This window comes from Bufo gargarizans, chromosome 1 (genome assembly GCF_014858855.1).
Source record: "Bufo gargarizans isolate SCDJY-AF-19 chromosome 1, ASM1485885v1, whole genome shotgun sequence".
Lineage (NCBI taxonomy): Eukaryota > Metazoa > Chordata > Amphibia > Anura > Bufonidae > Bufo > Bufo gargarizans.
Genome location: NC_058080.1, coordinates 455,487,127 through 455,510,985, shown reverse-complemented (window position 1 = coordinate 455,510,985; position 23,859 = coordinate 455,487,127). Strand labels below are relative to the sequence as shown.

The 23,859-nt window shown below is 45.6% G+C and overlaps 1 protein-coding gene across 1 annotated transcript in view; it reads left to right on the top strand.

The window, feature by feature from the left end:
• The window catches only part of LOC122922169 (cytochrome P450 2J6-like), a 79,997-nt gene extending 61,800 nt beyond the window's left edge, over positions 1 to 18,197 (top strand). The window contains exons 7-9 of the mRNA XM_044272686.1: positions 171 to 358; positions 1,713 to 1,854; positions 17,309 to 18,197. Coding sequence (XP_044128621.1) covers positions 171 to 358; positions 1,713 to 1,854; positions 17,309 to 17,505 — 527 coding nt within the window. The 3' untranslated portion in view covers positions 17,506 to 18,197. The remainder of the gene's footprint in view (positions 1 to 170; positions 359 to 1,712; positions 1,855 to 17,308) is intronic.
• The last annotated feature ends 5,662 nt before the right edge of the window (positions 18,198 to 23,859 follow it).

Sequence of the window (23,859 nt, the reverse complement as noted above, 5' to 3'; positions counted from 1 at the left end):
GAGGTGACAGGTTCCCTTTAATGTCTGACTATATTTATCTGTGTCATATAATGTCACTAGAAATCGCCCATTTTTGCTATTAAGGGGGTATATGTGAACATTTTGAATGAAATTCTAATTTCTGTGCCAAACTTAACTAGACACCAACATTCTGAACTTTCTAATCACAGAAAAGATACATAAAGAGTTAGATGAGGTCCTTCACGACTCTTCAGCCATTACATATGAAGACAGGAAGAGGCTTCCTTACACAAATGCAGTGATTCATGAAATTCAACGTTTTGGGAATATTGCATCTGTTGGAGTCATGAGACGCAGCATAAAGGACATCACACTGGATGGTTATCCTATAAAGAAGGTAAGTACATCTGATTGCTATGAGCTTGAGCATATAAGAACATATAATGGATGATGGCTGCATGACCAGTTCACATTGGTGTTTTGCCAGTCTCTTGGGGTTTCCAGTATATTTAATGTCAAGAATAGCACAGGCTGTAACACTATTATTGCTGTCGAAAGACCCATTGTCAATGGTTTCTGTTAGAGATGAGCAAATTTCAGATTACACTTTGTTTGTTTGTTAAAGGTCAATTGCGTTATGGATTCCGTTACCACGGACCATAACCCAATTCTATGACGGAATGCATAACGGAATGCCTTTATAATAGAAGTCTATGGGCTGCAAAACGGATCCGTCCTGTTTCCGTTATGCAGGGGAGACATATAGAATCCTGGTTTTGTCTTCAAAACCGCATCAAAGAACCTGAACCAAACCTGATCATAAGTTGAACATGTATGGGTAACTTTAGGATGCTGTCACACCCTGAGGTTATGATCATCTGATGAATAGGTTGTTTTTGGGTGCAGATTTCTAATTTGGTGGCTTTTTTACAAGAGTTTTTTGTTTAGGTTTTCCAGCTTCCCCATTGACTTCTATGAAATCCTCAATCAAATATGCTTCCAAGAAATAACATGTCGCTTCTAAAGCATTTTTTAAATCAGCTACTGAAAAAAACTCTATCATTTTACACTGTGTGCACAAGGTGGAGAATTTTACATTACAGTCAATTGGGAAACTGTAAAGTCAAAGGGGAAACTGTGGATTTAGCAGCGGAAAATACCCGTTTACTGCTACTGAATCTGTGGCAGATTTTAGTCATGTGAACATACCCACAGTTTTTTTTAAGCTGTTTTTAAAGCCAAAATATGGAGAGTATATAAAAAAAAGAAAAAGTATAAGGGCTCATGCACACAAATGTATTTTTGGTACGTAACTGATCCGCATTTTTTGCGGGTCGGCTGTGGACTGATTCAAATCAACGGGGCTACAAAAGATACGGATAGTACACCCGCATGCTATCCGCATCCGTATGTCCGTTCCGCGGCCTCACAAAGAAATAGAACATGTCCTATTTTTGTCCGTATTATGGACAAGGAAAGGACTATTGTATAGAGGCCGGGACGTTCCGTTCTGTAAAATGCAGACTGTAAAAACGTCTACGGCCATGTGCATGACCCCTAAAGGACAGATTCTTATTTTGTTAATCCACTCCTGGTGTGGCTGCATGTACATATCCAATTCTATTAAATAAGATCAGTTCTAGTTATTACAAAGTCACATAAATAAAATGAACATACCACAAGCACAATAAATCAATAACACTGTAGGCAAAATATTCAAATAAATGTTCTGTTTATTGTCATCATTTCAGGACACAAATATTTTACCCAATCTGGACTCTGTGCTACGTGACCCCCAGCACTGGAAAACTCCTAATAAGTTCAACCCCGAACATTTCTTAGATAAAGATGGAAACTTTAAATCAAATGAAGCTTTTATCCCATTTTCTGCAGGTGAGTTTATAACTGTCTCATACCTGACTTCTGGATATTTTTTTAAATTCTAGGGACGCAGTTGTGGCAACTTGCAAATTCAGCTGCAACCCTATTCAGTTCACTGGCTGCAGTGCTACACAGCAATCAGTGATCACGCAAATAGTGCCATGACCAAGATTTTTTTTTTGTAAAAAAGGTGGTCAGGTATACGTCTCAATTCACAAGCTCAGGAGAAGCGGCAATCTTCTTTGACACAACCAGCACACCTGAATCCCGTGGGTAGTAGCCTTTTCTCAAAGCAACCTTCCTACAGAATCAAAGTTTCGGGTACATAGTGAAGGGCCGCACAGTTGAGTAAATGGAACTTTTTTTTGTTATACTCACAATAAAATCGTGATAAAAAAGCCTTATAAAATTATACAATCAGGTCCATCAGGTCCATCAAATCCAATGCCTTAGGGCATTGGATTTGATGGACCTGATTGTATAATTTTATAAGGCTTTTTTATCACGATTTTATTGTGAGTATAACAAAAAAAAGTTCCATTTACTCAACTGTGCGGCCCTTCACTATGTACCCGAAACTTTGATTCTGTAGGAAGGTTGCTTTGAGAAAAGGCTACTACCCACGGGATTCAGGTGTGCTGGTTGTGTCAAAGAAGATTGCCGCTTCTCCTGAGCTTGTGAATTGGGACTTATACCTGGCAGCGCGACCAACTTTTTTACAAAGACTGGTTTATTGTGATTTTACCTGCATCACACGGAGGTCAGCGAAGCCGATCTAACATCAAGAAATGCAGTGGTGAACTTTTTAGTTTGTTTTTCTATTTTAAAATCTTGCCATGACCAAGATTGCTGTGTAGCCCCAGCCTAAAGGTACATGCAAATGTCAGTGTACTTTATATGGATTTTGCTGCGTTTCAGTACCAAAATCCACATGTTACATGCAGATTTTGACGTGGATTTAACAAAAATAATGAATCTGTACTAACGAGCCACACAAATGACTGCAGATTTTAAAATTCACACCACAGGTCAATTTCTGCACAGATAATTTCTTCTTACTGTAGCTAGTACTATATTACACTGCAGATTTTCCACATGAAAATCCATGCATAATACGCACCATTGGCATGTGGCCTTGGAATGTTGATGATTATGACTCAAAGGGGTTGTCCGCTTTTTACTATTGATGACCTATCCTCAGGATAGGTCGTCAATATCAGATCAGCAAGAGTCCGACTCCTGGCAACCCCACTGATTAGCTGTTTGAAGAGAAGGCAACGATCGTACGAGCTTTTCAGAGATATTCTAATTTATTGGCACCTGTATACATTCTGTTGGGGCTGCTTATTGCTAGAGCCAAAAAGGATGTCTATAGTATAAGGCAGCTCTTTTGGGGGCCCCAAAAATGGTCAGGTATATATTTATTGTAGGTTTCCAATGTCAGGCTGCAGCAAAATGTTATACTCTTCAAAATCAATTAACCATACACACAAATCCACAGGTTTATGTGTATTTAATTTCACACTGCACTTCCTATACAGCGTGATATGTCCCAGGCCGGCATCTATATGATGTCAGCAGCAGCAACATAACCAAGGAAGCATCTGGAGCCTTCATGGTGTCATCACCCACTATCAAACATTAAATATGATGCAACAGATGTCCAACAATGGGACTACCAAACCCCCATGACGTCATCACTAATCCCCAACTGACCTCACCGTAAATTCCTATTAACATCACCCTATGAACTGCTTCCCTATAGAGAACCCACAAGATTATCTTCCTGACAATCCCCTTACCCTTCCAATTACTGTATATTGTCTGTTCTGATATCACCACAGCAGGGACATTGGCCTTTCTCTAACCTCATACCCACTATGGAACACTTCCTGCATGGGCTACCCCCGCTCCTAGGTGCAGCCCTGGGGCTTGTTTTATAGGACAAACACTCGTTGTGACATCAGCACTCACCTGTGAAATCATTTATGACTTTCTAGTGCCTTAAAGACAGCACATCAACAATGTCACGTATATTACACATTTTGACATCATCACTCCTGGGATGGTAACACACCTAGAAAAAGACTCAATAACCCCCTATGTCATCATATGTGATATAACCACAACAGTGACTTTAGTATCGGTGACATTGCCTACCCTGTGAGATCGCCAATGCACTGGTGCCATATTTCTTGCAGCTCTTGTCCATGAGAAACTCCCAATGGCATCACAAGTAATGACAATATGAAATCATCGGATTGGTAAAAGGGATGCACCACCTGATCATCTTAGGCTAATCCTGGCACTCCTTAAGACTTCACTACCCATTTAGGGGCTTTGAAAAGGACATATCAGTCGCTACAGGGTTTTCACCAGCCTATATATCTGGAAATTCTCCTTGTGATTATGTCAATTGGACAGTTATATTAGTCTCTGTAATGTTACCACATGCACTGATGTCCAACCAGCTTATATTCTTGAAAAACCTCAATGAAATTATCAGCTGTACATCGACTGGCATGAGGTCACCACCAAAACTAGGGCTTTAAAATGGACACACCAGGTGATGTCACTGACCATTACAAAGTCACCACATTTGATGTCATTAATCCTTTACCATCACCAAAAGCACTGGTCCCCTACAGTGCTTCTACCACCCCATGTTCATCTCCAATGACATCACCAAAGCATTTACAATCGCTACTGTGATGCTACCACATCCAATGGTTTCCCACCAGCTCCTGCCTTTGACAAGCCCCAGTAACATCATCAGTGGTGACATTACCAAGCCGTGGTTGGCCCCCACTATTGAGCCCTAAGGGGCTGCAGCAGCAATTATTTTTTTGTTTTTTGCTCCCTGCCTTCCCAGAGCCATAACTTTATTATTTTTCCGTTCACATAGCCATATGAGGGCTTGTTTTCTTGTTTCTTGCATTTCAATAGGAAAAAAAAACACAGAAAATTATTATTTTCTTTTAATCGCCATATTCTGACCCCCATAATTTTTTTTTATAGTTATGTCTATGGAGATGTGAGGGGGCTCTTTTTTTTTGCGGGATGATCTGTAGTTTTTTTAAGGTAATACAATTTTGGGGTGTGTATGACTCTTTGATCATTTTTTATTCCATTTTTTTGGGAGATAGGGATGGCCATTTTTTAAATTTTATTTCCGTTACGCCATTTACTGTATGGACTAACATTTTTTAAATATTTTAATAGTATGGTCGTTTTTGCATGTGGTGATGCCCATGATGTTATTTTTTTTCTTTACTTATTTGGATTTTGGGGAAAGGGGGGTGATTTGATTTTTATTAAATTTTTTATATTTTTCAAAACTTTTTTTAACTTTTTAGCAGCAGGCATCCGGTTGCTATGGCGCCCTCTCTGCTCCAAAGCGTGTGCCATCTTTAAAGGCCCGACATGCGCTGTAAATGTACTTTGGATGTCGAGAGGGGTTAAAGATACGTATATTATATTACAATATTATTATTTTTGTACTTTTAGGGTACTTTCACACCAGCGTTTTTGCTGGATCCGGCAGGGTTCAGAAAAAACGTTTCTGTTACTGATAATACAACCATCTGCATCACTTATGAATGGATATGGTCTTTAACATAGCCAAGACGGATCAGTCATGACTATGTTGGTGAGGTGGCAGCACCGGAAGGATTCAGCAAAAACGCTTCCGTTACTGATAATACAACCATCGACATCCGTTATGAACGGATCCGGTCTTTAATATAGCCAGGACTGATCCGTTATGACTAGAGATGAGCAAATTTTTCAAAAATTTGATTCGGCGGGTTCGCAGAATTTTCCGAAACGATTCGATACGAATTAATTTACAAAGGGAAGGGTAGTCCCCCCCCCCCCGACCCATATAGACGGATCTGAAGTCGTAAGGGTACCCAATGCCCGCCTCCTAGGCACGACAATCTCTGAAGACCTATCCTAGCGTCCCAACATCTCGTCCATCATAAAGAAGGCTCACCAGCGACTCTATTTCCTTCGACAACTGAGGAAGTTCGGCATGGCTCAGGACCTACTGAAGTCCTTCTACTCCTGTACCATCGAGTCGGTATTGTGCTCGTCCCTTCTGGTGTGGTATGCCGACTCATCAGCCAGTGACAAGCGCAAACTACAAAGGGTCATCAGCTCGGCGGAGAGAACTACTCGACTGCCACTACCACCCCTTGACTCTATCTTCTCCAACAGACTGCGCTCCAGGGCTCTGAAAATATTCAATGACCACTCCCATCTGGGCCATCATCTCTTCAGACATCTAAAGTCCGGCCGCAGGTATCAGGCCATCCCTGCAAGGACATCGAGGAGGCTGAACACTTTTTCTTCCTAACGGCCGTCAGACTGCTGAACTCATCACGCCCCATCTCCCGCCCATAATCCCTCCCTCGCCCCTAATGTGCCCATTGCTTAACCCCCCCCCCCCTTCCACCCCCTAGTTACTATGCCTGTACCTGTGCCTAACCCAATTCTGAGCACGATCGACTGTGTCGTGTTTGGCGAATAAAGCTAATTCTGATTTACGTCGAATTGCGTTAAAAAACAGCTATTTTCTGGCTGCAGAGAGCCTGTATAGTGGTGTAGAACACTGTGCCTTGCTGTAACGTGCATAGGGAGTCTGCTGTGATAGTGAAACAATACTGTTAGTCAGTATGACACGCAGATGACAGGCGTCGCTCTTAGAATCACTGCACACTTTACTTATTTGGGCAGTTACGGGGCCAAAATTGACTAAATACCTCAAGTATTAACTCAGCCTTACAGGTCGATGTTAGTATCAAGAAGAACCGCACTCCTTTTGCACTGTTGTCAGCTGATTCCACATAGATACAAACGCAAAAAAAAAAATGCAATCGCACTCTGCAACCAGCACTCTACCCTGCCTTTATGCTGGATGTTGAATAAGGCATTGGTGTACATTTTGGCCAAAGCGTAATAAGCCACTCACCACGTCAAGGCCGCCTTAATGAGTGGTCCCTAACACTAGTTCCTACCTTTTATGGGCCATGACAGCCACACAAAGTCCAGGGAGCGCAGGTACAGCATGCACGCCAAGCACACTCTGCTTTTAACCCCGTCCGGTGCCATTACAGCTTTCATCGGATCCAGGGATGCAAGTACCAACATGCATGCTGAGCCCACTATATACTTCTCCTGGAGCCTAATGGCTACTGGTAGGTGCTATATAAGCAGACTCAGTTTTATACTGACTTTAAAACCAGCCTCCAGGGCATACTAACTGGTCAGGTGTGCATGACTGCTTGGAGATCATCACGCCTCCAATATATACTACAAAGAAAAAATATGGGGGATTCAGCCCGCACAACCCCTAGCAGGTGCAAATTGCTATGGCGAAATACAGATACGACATGTAGGAGAAGTATATAGTGGGCTCAGCATGCATGTTGGTACTTGCATCCCTGGATCTGATGAAAGCTGTAATGGCACCGGACGGGGTTAAAAGCAGAGTGTGCTTGGCGTGCATGCTGTACCTGCGCTCCCTGGACTTTGTGTGGCTGTCATGGCCCATAAAAGGTAGGAACTAGTGTTAGGGACCACTCATTAAGGCGACCTTGACGTGGTGAGTGGCTTATTACGCTTTGGCCAAAATGTACACCAATGCATTATTCAACATCCAGCATAAAGGCAGGGCAGAGTGCTGGTTGCAGAGTGCGATTGCATTTTGTGTTTTTGCGTTTGTATCTGTATTTCGCCATAGCAATTTGCACCTTCTAGGAGTTGTGCGGGCTGAATCCCCCATATTGATTCCACATAGATGTCTACAGAACCTGTTCTATTAAACGCTTATACAAGTAGAGCCCCCTGACAGAGTGGAGAGGGTGTCAGCAGTAAGTTTGTGTTGACGTCACTGATTATTTTGCCCATCCTCTGATCCGTCAGAACAATAACCCCCAAAAAACAGATCCTGTCTGTTGAACATCCGACTTCACTCGGTCAGCATTTGGTTAGTAATCCATCAGTATTGCTAATGCCCAAAAAAACAGGAGTGGATCCAAAACAGAGATGACACGTGAATGAAATATTTGCATGTCTTCTGCGTTTTGTACCCACTCCTGCTTTTGGCTACTAAATCATAAGCCAATTCTGATACAGGCCTTACAGCTGATTCACAGACAGGATCCGTTGTGTGTCTCGTTTTTTCTTCCTTCTGACAGATCAGAAGAAGGGTCAAATAAATGGTGATGTCATCCAGGCCAAAAAGGCAAAATAGTGGCCCAGTCATTGAGTGAGGAGGGTGGGAGAACAGATTGAAAAGTCCACAGAGTGGCCTAATGACATAGTAGTGAGGTGTAAGCAGCATGAGGAGACCACAAAGTGGCCCAGTGACATAGTGGTGAGGTGGCAACAGCATGAGGAGGCCACAGAGTGGCACAATGACAGTGTGTGAAGGTGGCAGCAGCATCATCATGAGGAGGCCACAGAGTGGCAAGGTGAGAGAGTGTTGAGGTAGCAGCAGCATGAGGAGGCCACAGAGTGGCACAATGACGGAATGTAAAGGTGGCAGTAGCAGCATGAGGAGGCCACAGAGTGGCATGGTGACATAGTATTGAGGTAGCAGCAGCATGAGGAGGCCACAGAGTGGCACAATGACGCAGTGTGGAGGTGGAAGTAGCAGCATGAGGAGGCCACAGAGTGGCAAGATGATAGTGTGGAGGTGGCAGCAGCATCAGAATACCACAGAGTGGCAAGTTGACATAGTGTGGAGGTGGCAGCAGCAGCAGCATGAGGAGACCACAGAGTGACCCGGTGACAGAGTGGGGGGGTAGCAATAACAGTACCTGCTGACTATGGTGGGTGTAAGAAGGAGCACTTGGCATCAGATGTGTGGCATTAGGCGGATGGCAGCATCAGAATAGTAGCTGCGGCAAGTAGCCAGAAGAAACTGGTCTCTTTTATCAAGGTTTAGGTGAGGAAATCTGATGGATGATCTGATCTGATGCATCAGGCATTGGTGGGTGGAAATCCTGGCTGATCCATGCCTGATTCAACTTGACAAAGGTCGGCCACAAATCCAGTTTGGCTGCCTAGTAGTACAGCGGATCTTCAATGATGGCTTGCAGGGTGCACTCCAAGTATGCCACCACCTGCTGGTTCAGGTTCTGCTCTATGTCTAGCTGTTGGTTAGTACTTTCTTCACTATACGAGAGAAGAAAGCTGATCAGCGACTCTAGACTTAGGCTGCTGCAGATGGAGCTGGTACTGCTCCTGCCCCCCCCCCCTCCAATGTCCTCCTCCTCCAGTTCAGCCCCCACAGGGCTCATGTGGCCATGAGATGTAGGTGCCACGTCTGCAGTCCCCTGACCAGCCAGATTTACCAGCATCTTTTCCAGGATATGAATCAGTGGAATGACGTTGTTCATCCCGTAGTCCTAGCGACTTACAAATAAAGTGGTCTCTTCAAAGGGCACGCGCAAACGACAGGTGTCACGCATGAGCTGCCACTGGCTAACATCGAAGTTACACAGGGGAGTACCTTTGTCCGCCTGTATCATCAAGAAATCGTTTATGGCCTTTCTCTGTACAGTCGGTCCAACACATGAAGGGTGGAATGCCAACGGGAGGAAAGTCGCATATCAGCCTATGTTGGGGATGCCGTTCTGCTGCTTTAGCTCAAGGTGGGGGTGCTTGGCGGTGTACAAGTGGCTGAAGTGCATGCAAAGTTTCCTGGCCATTTTTAGGATGCCTTGCAGATGGGTGGAAGACTTCAGGAAACAATTTCGAACCAGATTGAACACGTGTGCCATGCAGGGTGCATGGCTAAGCCCTCCTTGATGCAGCGCAGACACCATGTTCTTCCCGCTGTCGGTCACCATGGTTACGATTTTGAGTTGTTGTGGAGAAAGCCAGGTGCAGAACAGTGTGACACCGCCGTGCCCTGCACATGTGGTATGCTGGTTGGGCACTGTCAATTGTCCCTGTAGTGGAGGCTGAGGACAAGGTGGAGGATGAGGAGGCAGAGGCGGACATTGTTGCAGGAGCAATGGCATGAGAATGTTGAGGCAGAAGCGGCCTCACCTGGCCAAGTTGCTGGTTTGGCTGGGCAGGAACCACATTTACCCAGTGGGCCGTAAAGGACATATATTGTCCTTGACCGTAGTTACAGCTTCACACGTCGGCGGTGCCGCCGCCGTGCACTTTGGCAGACACCAACAGGCTCAAGGACTGGCCTACCTTCTGTTATACATATGTGTGCAGGTCTGGTACTGCTTTTTTTGCAAAGAAATGACGGCTTGGCACAAGCCATCAGCTCTCTGAAAGGTGCAGAGTCCAGCACTTGGAAAGGGAGGGACTGCAGTACCAGCAACTTGGCCAGGAGCACATTAAGCTTCTGCGCCGTTGGATGAGTGCACGCATACTGTTGTCTCTTGGCAGTCACTTCGGTGATCGATTGCTGACGGAATGACTGACGAGGAGGAGCAGTAGCATCAGGACCAGCAGATGATGGGAAGGACAGACAGCTTCCTTCAGCTGAGCTGGTGGAGCCTTGACTGCCTGAAATTTGGTGCATGCCACTGGGTGATGCAGCAGTTGCTGCAGCAGGCTGGACCACCACATTGGAGCCACGGTTCTCCCAGGCCACTTTATGGTGACGCTGTATATGTTGACGAAGGGCCATGGCCACGCTTCACCTTCTGCCCACAGATTCAACAAATATCCATGTTCACCTTCCCCGGCGGCTTAACAAAAAACTGCAGAGTAGGTGATTTTACCCCCCAACACTCCGCACTGACTGACTGGCTGGCTGCTACTGCCTCCGTGAACCCCTGCACCACTAATTTCCTGGCCGGTAGGCTCCTGTGAAGCGGGTGGTCTACCCCGGGCACGTTTGGCTCCCTCCCACTGCTGCCACCCTGACTCCTGGCTCCGCTGCTGCCTCATGCGCAAGCTGCCACTCTCTTCTCCCGATGATGATAAAGCACCTTTATCACCCGGCTCCCAATTGTGATCGGCTACATAATCATCGAGTACTGTCTGCACGTCACTGATGTTCTCCTCAACTGTCTCTGAGCCATGAGCCTGACCGCTCATAACACCAGCTCCCACGCCACTCTCCTCATCACTACTTTCCCGCCTACCGGAGGAAGCAGCGGATGTCTCCTCCGGATCTTGGCTGGGCAGTAGCTGCTGACTCTCCTCTAGTAGCTAGTCCTTGCTGTATAGTGGAGCTGAGGCCACAGCATATAGTACTTCTCTGGCTGAGGGAACAGAAAAGGACAGAGGCAGATTGAGGACAGGTGAGGGCTAAGGGCCTGCTCCCCGCCGTGTCAACTAAGGGTTGTGTCTGACAAACCCACTGACTCTTGGCTCGGGTATCTGATGTCACTTGCGGCGAAGTTGAAGATCGAGTCAACCATTCAAGAACCGCTGGGTTGCTGGTCAAGACACGAACGCCAGCTGACACTGGGAGCTCGGGCCTCTCTAAGTGACCCCTGCTGCCACGCCCCCTTACCCTGCTGTGACCCGTCTGCGCTAGAAACATTTAGGCCCGTGCCCCTCTCCTGTGCAGGACCTGTCACTTCTCTGTCTGACATACTGTTAGATCAAATCCTATATAATAAAATCTCTAGGTACGTGCAAGTCCGTGCGTGTGTGCCGATTTGTTAAATGCGAATGCGTGGCGCGCTGGCCAATCGGCACGCATGTACGGACACTGCCTGCAGCGCCCATACATGTGTGTCCAGCGGCAGTCTCTGTGAGTGGAGGTGAGAGGTCATATCCATCCCTATGCCGTCCTCTGTCAGCCCGAGCTGTAGGCAGCTGACGCGGGGAAACTTCCCTGCCCCCTTCCTTCCCCTATTACTCTGACTACATCTGTACACTCCTGCCATGACATTAGAGAGAGTTAGGGAGGGGGCTACAGGGAATATATTATAGAGATGGAGGGGGATATAGGAGGAAATACATTGTACTGTATACATATTACACTCCAACCTCCATCATATTATACTCCAAACCCCATCATTGTACACATATTACACTCCAACTCCCATAATTACACTACAGCCCTCATTGGCGTGTAATGATGGGGGTTGGAGTGTATAATGATGGGGGTATAATGATGCTGATGGGTCCCTGCGCCGCGCATGCCCACTATAACAAACGGCACACAGACGCAGGGCACTCACACAGGGATTTTATGTGATGGGGCTGGAGTGTAATCCTACATAATAAAATCCCTGTGTAACTGGTGTGTGAGGTGTGTGTGTGTCGTTTGTTATACTGGGCATGCGTGGCACGGGGACCTATCAGCAGACAGCGCTCCGCGCTGCGCCCAGCTCCGCTGTGACTCCTCCCCCTCCAGCTTCATCTGCAGACGCATTACACCCCAGGATCCCCATCATTATACACATAGTACACTCCGACCCCCATCATTACACACATATTACACTCCAATCCCCATCATTACACACATATTACACTCCAATCCCCATCATTACACTCCAATGAGGGTTGGAGTGTAATACGTGTGTAATGCTCCCTGCCTGTGATAGCTTCCCTCACTTGCTACTGTGCGGCCATTTCCTGACTTTGGTGGGCGGGGTTAGGGTGAGATAGGAGCGAGAAGGATGCGGCCGCTGCAGAGACTAACATGGGCCCCCTGTGCTGACAGATACCTGGGGTCCAGAATAGGAGGTCCCCATCCCCAGTGCTCCCAGCTTTGTCCTCCCAGGCTCTTTGGGAGTTCTATGAACTCCAGGATGCAATGCTGTAACAGGTACGGGCCACTCTCTGCCCGGTTTGCAGGTGTGGGCAGTGCATAAGGGTGTCGGTGAAGGATACGTTGTGGCAGGCAGCAGTTGCCGGGCCCAGATCCCGGGGTGTCAGTCAGCTGCATAAGAAGCCGGAGGGGGAGGAGGAGGAACGGTGGAGCTGGGCACAGCAGCGGGCCGATGCGTAGGGGTGGGCGGTTCGTGCGGAGCGCCGTGTGTTGATTGGCCACCGCGCATGCGCACTTAACTAATCGTCACACACGCACGGTCGCACACAGGACTTTGTTATAGAGGATATATATCTACTATAATAAAAGCCCTGTGTGCATGCTCAGGGCTGCGTGTCCGTGCATGTGTGGCAATAATTGAACTGTGCACGTGCCGCCCAATCACCGCCGCCCACACCAGCGCGCACGGCGCACCGACCAATCATCACACAACGCTCCGCATGCCGCCCACACCTGCGTGCCAGCCAGGCCAATTGCTGCCGCTCGCAGGTTATGGTGTGCTCTCCACGTCGGAGCACCGCCATTACTGTTCGTGCATCACACAGCCGCACAGTCCCAGCACCCTCAGCCACAGACAGCGGCCGCTGCCAGCAGTCTGAGCCATCAGTCAGTGCCACCAGCCACAGCCCCGTCACAGTACCAGCAGTCTCAGCCACCAGTCAGTGCCAGCCATCTCAGCCATCAGTCACAGTGCCAGCCGTCTCAGCCATCAGTCACAGTGCTAGCAGTCTCAGCCACCAGTCAGTGCCAGCCGTCTCAGCCACCAGTCAGTGCCAGCCGTCTCAGCCACCAGTCAGTGCCAGCCGTCTCAGCCACCAGTCAGTGCCAATAGCCACAGGCACCAGTCACAGTGCCACCAGCCACAGGGCCAGCAGTCTCAGCCACCAGTCAATGCCAGCTGTTTCAGCAGTCAGTGCCACCAGCCACATCATCCGTCTCAGCCATCAGTCAGTGCCGCTAGCCCCAGTAACAGTGCCAGCAGTCTCAGCCACCAGTTAGTGCCAGCAGTCTAAACCACAAGTCGCTGACAGCAGTCTCAGCCACCAGTCGCTGTTAGCAGTCTTCGCACCACCAGTCAGTGCCAGCCGTCTCAGCCACCAGTCAGTGCCATTTAAGGCCTCTTTCACATGACCGTATGGCTTTTTCAGTATTGTGCGGTCCGTTTTTCACGGATTCGTTGTTCCATTTTTTTTGTTTCCATTGCGTTTCTGTTCCGTTTTTCCGTATGGCATATACAGTATACAGTAATTACATAGAAAAAATTGGGACGGGCATAACATTTTCAATGGATGGTTCTGCAAAAAGGGAACGGATACATTCCGTATGTGTTCAGTTTTTTTGGCGGACCCATTGACTTCAATGGAGCCACGGAACGTGATTTGCGGGCAATAATAGGACATGTTCTATCTGTCAACGGAACGTAAACGGAATGCATACGGAGTACATTCCGTTTTTTTTGCGGAACCAATGAAATAAATGACCGTATACAGAACGCAAAAAATGGCCCGCAAACAGAACGCTAAAAAAAACGGTCGTGTGAAAGGAGCCTAATATAGACTGTTCCTACTAATGTTTCTGCAGTAATGTTCTAGCGCCCGTTATTGTAACGGACTTAAAGGGGTTATCCCACTTTGCGTTTTTAAACTTACCTGCTGCCACTGCGCGTTCACTTCCTGGATTCTGGCTGGGGGCGGGCTTCATCTTGATTGAAGTCTTCTCCCGGCCGTGCCGCGCGCTGGACTGAACGCGCACGCCGCCACGCATGCGCAATGGTGACTTGTACGCAGCTCTGTACTATTCTGGCCGGGAAGAAGTCACCGTCGCGCATGCGCGGCAGCGTGCGCGTTCAGGACAGCGAGCGGACCGGCCGGGAGAAAAGAAGGAGTCTTCTGGGCAAGCGCGACCATCGGGATTTTGGAGAAGAGCGGTGGTCGTAACCAGGGGAGACCGAGTCACAACAATAAGGTAAGTGGGGGTGAATTTTATCCTAATCGGTGGGAATTTGTTCATAAAGTATATTTACAAAAATGATCACTGTCAAATCATTAACAGATTTAACAGTGATCATTATGATGGGATAACCCCTTTAATGTCTAGTAGGTAAATAAAAAAGAAATTAATACATGCAAAAAAGAGTTGTAATTTTCTCACTTCACGACACAACGGCTAATAAGCCCCATATTTCCACCGCACTAATACACGCCAAAAAAAGGCTTTAGAACATATAAAACTGCGGCTGTGAACAGCAAAAACTGTTTTTTTCCCCACTAATACACGCCAAAAAGGGCCGTCATTTTCTCACTTCACCACACAACAGCTAATAAGCCCCTTTTCCCCCCACTAATACACGCCAAAAAAGCGCTTTAGAACATATAACTGCGGCCGTGATCGCCAAAAACAGTTTTGTTTTTTGCCACTAGTACACACCAAAAAGGGCTTTAATTTTCTCACTTCAACACACAACGGCTAATAAGCCCCTTTTTTCCTCCCCCCACTAATAAATGACAAAAAAGGCTTTAGAACATATATATAACTGCACCACACAATGGCTAATAAGACCCCAATAAAGAGAACGGTTTGCTGGAATTACAGAGGTATCATCTTTTGCAAACCTGAAAGCAGCTGTATAATGGCAATTTGGATCCCCAGTCAGTGCAGCAAGGTGTAATAGGATTTCTCCTATTACCCAGGCTGTAACCTCCCCTATTGGACCCTGTTCTGCTTCACTACTGTGTAATAATTCCTCCCTATCCTTTCCCTACACTTCTAATGCTCTTTCCCTGAACTTCTATTGAGCAAAATAGAAGTTTTTTCATCTTTCCTAGCAATTTCCCTAGTGCCTGCTGACATCTCTCCCTGCACTAAGTACACTGGAAAATGTCTAAATCCAAGATGGCTGAGGCTATTTATATGGCTGTGACATTACAGGGCTGGCTGGCTGCTGATTGGCTGCATGCATGGCATTGTGGGTGATCCCTCATTCCCAGAGTTCCTTGCTTCATGTCCTAACATGTGCAGCAGCCATTTTAAGAAAAAATGCGATTCATTACCACAAAACGTGAGAAAATTCGGATTCGGTGCGAATCAAATAATTCCTGAAATTCGGATCGAATTCCACTTAATCAGATCTCTCCGGTATGGGAATGCAACCAAACGGAACAGAATGTATTTTGGAGCATTCCGTTCTGTTCAGTTACGTTTTGTCCCCATTGACAATGAATGGGGACAGAATAGAAGCGTTTATTTCCGGTATTGAGACCCTATGACGCATCTCAATACTGGAAAATAGAAACGCTAGTGTGAAAGTAGCCTTAGAGCGTTTCTGCTTGCATCATGAAAGATTAACACGGTTTGGGTGGGTTCACATCTGCATTCTGGATTCCATTATGGCTTTCCGCTATAAAATTGTTATAACGGAAAATAACGGAATCCATAAGACGGAAGGGATCCGTTATGCTGCCTATAGACTTGTATTATGACGGAATGCAAAACGGAAGCCTTTAAAAGGCTGACGGATCTGTCTGGTTTCCGTTATGCAAAACAGGGGAAAAAAGTCCTGTCAACAGGACTTTGTTTTCAGTCTTGCATAACGGGACACAGATGGATCCATTAGGGTCCCGTTTTGGCTCACAATAACTGATGGAAATAACTGACTAAATAAATAAAGTTTGAATTCGGCCTTCGCTTAAAAGGAAGTCTAAAGAAGACAGTGGCCCAGAATTAATGTGGCTGTGCCTAGAATCCATCTGCAAAGTGGCAAGAATATTTTTGGATCAGAGGGTTGGACATAGCAGGGAATAGGTAGGGCTTCACTGGAAAGATGGTGTGGTCTAAGATGCACTCCATTTGCATCAAAATTGAACCAAATTTCTGGCAAAATTTCTGTCTCAAAGTAACCCAATAGATGGTACAGAGTTGGACAAAGTGCCTAGGCCTGCAACAGCTCCGATTCACTGTGATAAATCTGATGCAGGTCAGGACAGCCTGTTTAAGCTTACAGCACCTACAGGCTTGGTAAATCTGAGACAATGCCATTTACAAATGAATCCAGAGCGATAATCAGTTGATTTTATGTACATCCAATTTTAATTGCCATGTCTTGGGCTATGTTCACACGGCAAAAGACGTTGAAAAAACAGTAGCAGATCAGAAGGGTAATCTGCCTTTGAGAACAGGTCATTTTTGGAGGTGTAAACACTGCCAAATACGTGATGTATTTTGGCATTTTTCCATTGACTTCAATGGGAAATGTAGCTAAAATGTTCTTCAAAGAAGTGACCTGCCACTTCTAAAGCATTAACAACACGACCATGTGCACTGAAATCAATGGGAAGCTGTTTGGCCGCATGTTATGCCATGTGGAATGCCTGTTCTATGCAACGTATTTTTGTCATGTGAACATAGTCGTGGACTCTATTCATGCCTGCTATTCTCTGGAATGACTGTATCCCCCGATGTATGCGACTATGCTTTTTAATACAATTATGAAAAAGGTATACCAACACATGCTGATCAGAGGTATGCCCAAAAGGATGTGGGTGCCATAGAAGCCTATGGGCATGTTAGGTGTATGTGTTGGGAGCATTTACCAGCTTATATGCCAAACATGCAGTGCAGGAGCACAATCGAGCCTTACCCATTTAAAAAAAAATACATGTTGGAAAACTATTAATACATTTAAATTATTGCATTTTATTACAGGACACAGAATATGTCTGGGAGAGCAATTGGCACGATTTGAATTGGTCATTTTCTTCATTACTCTAATGAGGACATTCAGATTCCAACTTCCAGAAGGAGTGACAGAAGTTAATACAAAGTATATTGTAAAAACGACATTACAGCCTCACCCCTATAAAGTCTGTGTAATTCAAAGAAGAGCTCTTCACCATCTTTGATATGCAGATACAAAAAAATGGACATCCTGTAAACCAGACCAATTTTGGAAATGTTTATGTTCAGGATAAAGCTACTTTACCATCTGCGTTTTCCTTTCCGGTTTTGAGATCTTCCAGAGGATCTCAAAACTGGAGAAAAACGCATCTGTTTGAATAATACAACCCGCTGCATCTGTTCAGAACGGATCTGATTGTATTATATCAAAAATCAACACGCTGGCATCAAATACCATTGTAAGTCAATGAGCACGTGTCCGAAAAAAATGGATCCAGCACCATTGACTAACATTTTTTTTTTTTTATGCTGGCACTCTTACGGCGGTTTTGTGTCTGGCGTGGGAACCCAACAAAACAGAATACATTCTGGTGCAATCAGTTCCGTTTTGTTCAGTTTTGTCCTCATTGACAATGAATGGGGACAAAACTAAAGCGTTTGACGGTTCCTATGACGGATCTCAAAATTCGGAAAGGAAAACGCAGATGTGAAAGTAGCCTAACGTAAAGAAGAATATTCAAAGTACAAAACTATCAAATGACTTGTTTGATGAATTTTATAATTTTCCCAGTATATCTTAACCGCCTCCAGACCGCCTAACGCAGGATCGCAGTCCGGAGGCGGCTGTCTGAGGCAGAGTCACGCATATATGCGTCATCTCGCGAGATGACGCTCACAGCCGGCCCGCGCATGCGCATCGCGGGCCGGCAAAAGTTCGAGGGGGGTTACATCATCAGCTTGCCAGCCAATGATCATCGCTTGCAGGCTGATGATTTTTAAAAAAATTTAATCACAGGCCATTTAACACCTTATATTTATAAATATAAGGTGTTAAATGGCTTCTCTGCTCCTCTGCTGGTTCTTTTGGTCGGTTGGTCTCAGCAGAGGAGCAGACATCACAGCGAGTACACACCAAACACTACACTTAGCCTCAGATCACCCCCCCCATCACCCCAATTAACACCTTGATCACCCCTGTCAATTACCTAGTGAAAGGGAAAAAAGTGATCAGTGTAAACTGTCACTTTTTTTCAACTGGTATTGACTGATAGTTTAGGCCCCTTGGTTAGGTAGTTAGCGATCGTTTAGCGACCAGCCCACCGCACCACAGTCACTGTTTAGCGTATCGCTAATCAGCATTTGTACTTTTATAGTATCTGTAAGTGATCAGAACTGATCACAGTCAGATCTATAATAGTATTAGTGTCACCTTAGTTCACCCTCCACCCAAAACACAGTGTTTGCCCGATCAGGCCTGATCGGTCGCCCACACGTGCGTTCACCCACGCCCACCCCGTCGCAGTGACAAAAAAATAGAATTTTTTTTTATCACTGCACAATCACTTTACAAGCGCAGCGGCGATAAAAAAAATCAGTTTTGATATTTTTTATCAATCGCAGCGGCCTCCGGTACTTTGCTAGCCTCCCATTTGTAAGACAGGCTTGCTTTTTTTCTTGGGTAGTCTCAGGGAATACCCCCTAAATTTAGTAGTCCAAATGTCAAACAAGGGGTATTCTTCTGAAGAGGCCTACAGGCTTCTGACCCAGTCGGATGAGGAATGGGAACCCTCATCTGACGAATCCAGCGGGTCAGAATATGAACCTGTAGAAAGCAGTGGCTCTCTGACCCAAAGTTCGGACGAAGAGGTTGAGGTCCCTGATACCAACAGGCGTACCCGGCCCCGTGTTGCTACACCACAGGTTGCGCAGGATCCGCTTCAAGGGCAGCAGAGTGGGGCTGGCGCTGTCGGATTACGTGGTGAGGCATACACAAGCAGCGCAGCCCACCCTGGACCTAGTACCAGCACTGCCGTACAACATGGTGAAGTGGCGAGCACCAGAAGGGCAGTTGAAGCTGGTACGGTGGCACGTGCAATAGTTACCCCGTCGCAGCCAACGCACAGACAGGCCCGTAGAGCCCCTGAGGTGCTGGCAAACCCTGATTGGCAGTCCCCAACTTCAGCCGCACCATTAGTTCCCCCTTTCACCGCCCAGTCTGGAGTTCCGGTTGAGACAGCTCAGATCGGTTCGGCACTGGGATTGTTTGAGCTGATCTTGACTGCGGAGCTCTTGGACATAGTCGTGGCAGAAACAAATCGGTATGCCACTCAATTTATAGCCGCCAACCCAGGAAGCTATTATGCCCAGCCTTTCCGGTGGAAACCCATCCAAGTTTCCGAATGAAAAATTTTTCTGGGCCTTCTCCTCAACATGGGTCTAACCAAAAAGCATGAATTGCCGACATATTGGTCCACGAACCCAATTCATCACATCTCTGCTGCCATGTCCAGGGCACAATTTGAGGCCACCCTGCGTTTCCTGCACTTTAGCGACAACACCACCTCCCATCCCAGAGGCCACCCAGCTTTTGACCGGCTCCACAAAATTCGGCCCCTCATAGACCACTTCAACACCAAATTTGCAGATTTGTATACCCCTGAGCAAAACATCTGCGTAGACGAGTCCCTTATACATTTTACCGGGCGCCTTGGCTTCAAACAATACATCCCAAGCAAGCGCGCCCGGTATGGGGTCAAATTGTATAAGCTCTGTGAAAGGGCCACAGGCTATACCCACAAATTTCAGATCTATGAGGTAAAAGATCAGACCCTGGAGCCGGTCGGGTGCCCTGACTACCTGGGGAGCAGTGGGAAGACAGTCTGGGACTTGGTGTACCATCTTTATGTGGACAATTTCTACACAAGTGTGCCCCTCTTCAGGCATTTGTTCCTAGAACAGATTGGCTGCTGTGGCACCGTGTCGCCGGGGCTTCCCCCAACGGCTCGTTACCACCCGTCTTGCAAGGGGGGAGAGGGCTGCCTTAGGTAATAAAGAACTGATCGCGGTGAAATGGAGAGACAAGCGTGACGTTTACATGCTCTCCTCCATTCACGCGGACACGACAATACAAATTGAATGAGCAACCAATGTCATTGAAAAGCCCCTCTGTGTCCATGACTATAATTCGCTCATGGGAGGGGTGGACTTGAATGACCAGATGTTGGCTCCTTATTTAGTTTCCCAACGCACCAGACGCTGGTATAAGAAGGTGTCTGTATATTTAATTCAATTGGCTGCATATAATAGTTTTGTTCTCTACAGTAAGGCTGGCAGAACAGGATCCTTCCTCAAATTTCAGGAAGAGATCATCGAGAACCTCCTGTATCCAGGAGGTTCCGTGGCCCCATCCACCAGTGTAGTGAGCCGTCTACACGAGCGACATTTCCCCAATGTCGTTGCTGGTACCTCAACCCAACCGTCACCCCGAAAAAGATGTTGTGTCTGTAGCAGGAGTGGAATAAGGCATGACACCCGCTATTTCTGTCCTGACTGCCCTGACCACCCTGCCCTATACTTAGGGGAGTGTTTCTGGAAGTACCACACTCAGGTATACTTAGCATAGGGATTGCATCTCACAGGACAGGCACACAGGACTATTAGGGCCCATTCACACAGAGCTGCTGCAAACCTCTCCTTTCACCTGAAACAAAGTGCATAATGTACTTCGCCACATCTTTGGGCGATTTGCGCTTTGCACATTGTCCCATGGGGAAGGAGAGGTTTGTCCTATAAAGGTTAAAAAAAAAAATTTAAAAAAAATTTAAAAAATCACCAGTAAGCAAAAAAGTTAACGTTCTGTTCAAAAAGTTAAATAAAGTTTATATGTTCCGTTCAAATGTTATTATAAAGTTAATAAATTTATTGCGTTGCGGCCTGTTTTTTTTTCTTTTTTCTTTTGTTTTTTTTACCTTCCAGGTGGACCAACCGATCGACTAGCTGCAGCACTGATGTGCATTCTGACAGAAGCATTGCGCTGCTGTCAGATTACACAAAAGTCAGCCCAGAGGCTGAACGGAAAAATAAAATAAAAATCTCATTACCTGTATGCTCAATATAAGGAGAATAGCAGAAACTCCTAATACTGGCCATACATGTAATGATTGCGGAGACCCTCAAATGCCAGGGCAGTACAAACACCCCACAAATGACCCCATTTTGGAAAGAAGACACCCCAAGGTATTCGCTGAGGGGCATATTGAGTCCATGAAAAATTGAAATTTTTGTCCCAAGTTAGCGGAAAGGCAGACTTTTTTTTTTTTCTCACAAACAAAAAATAAATAAATCAATTTCCGCTAACTTGTGCCAAAAAAAAATAAAACATTTCTATGAACTCGCCATGCCCCTTATTGAATACCTTGGGGTGTCTTCTTTCCAAAATGGGGTCAGATGTGGGGTATTTATACTGCCCTGGCATTTTAGGGGCCCTAAAGCGTGAGAAGAAGTCTGGGATCCAAATGTCTAAAAATGCCCTCCTAAAAGGAATGTGGGCCCCTCTGCGCATCTAGGCTGCAAAAAAGTGTCACACATGTGGTATCGCCGTACTCAGGAGAAGTTGGGCAATGTGTTTTGGGGTGTCATTTTACATATACCCATGCTGGGTGAGAGAAATATCTCTGCAAAAGACAACTTTTCCCATTCTTTATACAAAGTTGGCATTTGACCGAGATATTTCTCTCACCCAGCATGGGTATATGTAAAATGACACCCCAAAACACATTGCCCAACTTCTCCTGAGTACGGCGATACCACATGTGTGACACTTTTTTGCAGCCTAGGTGGGCAAAGGGGCCCACATTCCAAAGAGCACCTTTCGGATTTCACAGGGCATTTTTTACACATTGTGATTTCAAACTACTTCTCACACATTAGGGCCCCTAAAATGCCAGGGCAGTAGAACTACCCCACAAGTGACCCCATTTTGGAAAGAAGACACCCCAAGGTATTTCGTGATGGGCATAGTGAGTTCATGGAAGTTTTCATTTTTTGTCACAAGTTAGTGGAATATGAGACTTTGTAAGGAAAAAATAAATAAAAAATCATAATTTTCCGCAAACTTGTGACAAAAAATAAAAAGTTCTATGAACTCACTATGCCCATCAGCGAATACCTTTGGGTGTCTACTTTCCAAAATGGGGTTATTTGTGGGGTTTTTCTACTGTCTGGGCATTGTAGAACCTCAGGAAACATGACAGGTGCTCAGAAAGTGAGAGCTGCTTCAGAAAGCAGAAATTCACATTTTTGTACCATAGTTTGTAAACGCTATAACTTTTACCCAAACCATTTTTTTTTTATCAAAAGACATGTAGAACAATAAATTTAGCGAAAAATTTATATATAGATGTCGTTTTTTAAAAAAATAATTTACAACTGAAAGTGAAAAATTTCGTTAAATTTCGATTAATAACAAAAAAAAATTAAATGTCAGCAGCAATGAAATACCACCAAATGAAAACTCTATTAGTGAGAAGGAAAGGAGGTTAAATTAATTTGGTGGTAAGTTGCATGACCGAGCAATAAACGGTGAAAGTAGTGTAGTGCAGAATTGTAAAAAGTGGTCTGGTCATTAAGGGTGTTTAAGCTAGGAGGGCTGAGGTGGTTAAAGGGGGTAGTATGGCCTTAAAGCAGACAACCCCAATGGTGGTAAACTGTGGTCAATAAAAAAAATACCTCACCTGTCCGTGGTCCCACACCACTGCCCATTCCCTTCCGTAACAGAAGTTGCTTGATCTCATGACCACTGTGGTCAATGACTGGACTCAGTGGTCACGTGCTAGAAAGTCACATCACTAGCATTGACATGCTGTTCAAGCACATGTCACCGCTGAGGCCAGTCATTGCCTGCAGCAGATATGAGACCAATCAATTTCCAGTGACTGGGAGCATCCCGGGACAAAGCAGCAACCAGGGAAAGGTGGAACCACAAAACGCAAGTTGTGTTTTTTTTTTTTTTTTTTTTACTTAATTGGCCCCAGGTTACCAGCATTGGTTGTCTGTTCCTGGACCAATCCTGAGATACAGCTGGTGTTCTAGACAAGAGTTGCATTCACATTTCTGCAGACTTCAGCGCTAAAATCTTCACAATTCTTTGCTCACTCAGTGTATAAAGCTTGCTCTGAAGATTTGCATTCCACAAAGAATAATCTTTACACTGGACATTGTATAGAGAACCTGTAACCTCCCCTAATATGTCTGTTTTAGTAACTACTTGCACGCACTCCCCGTGTAATAATTCAGGAGCATCTATTCTTGTGACTGTATTGTGCCAGTCCTTTATTATTCATGCTAGAGATTATAAATTAATTGATAGCAGTTTGCAATGAAGGTCCAAATGGGTGTTACCACCTACGGGTGTGTCCCTGCACAGTCTGACACTATCCAATGAGTGCTCCCAGTGCCAAACCAACTGGCAAAACCCATCTACATCTTCACTGCTAGTAATTTTTTCATAACTTTTAGAAGAAATAATTAATTGTACAACATAGATTCATAGAGGAATAAATGAACCAAAATTGTTAATC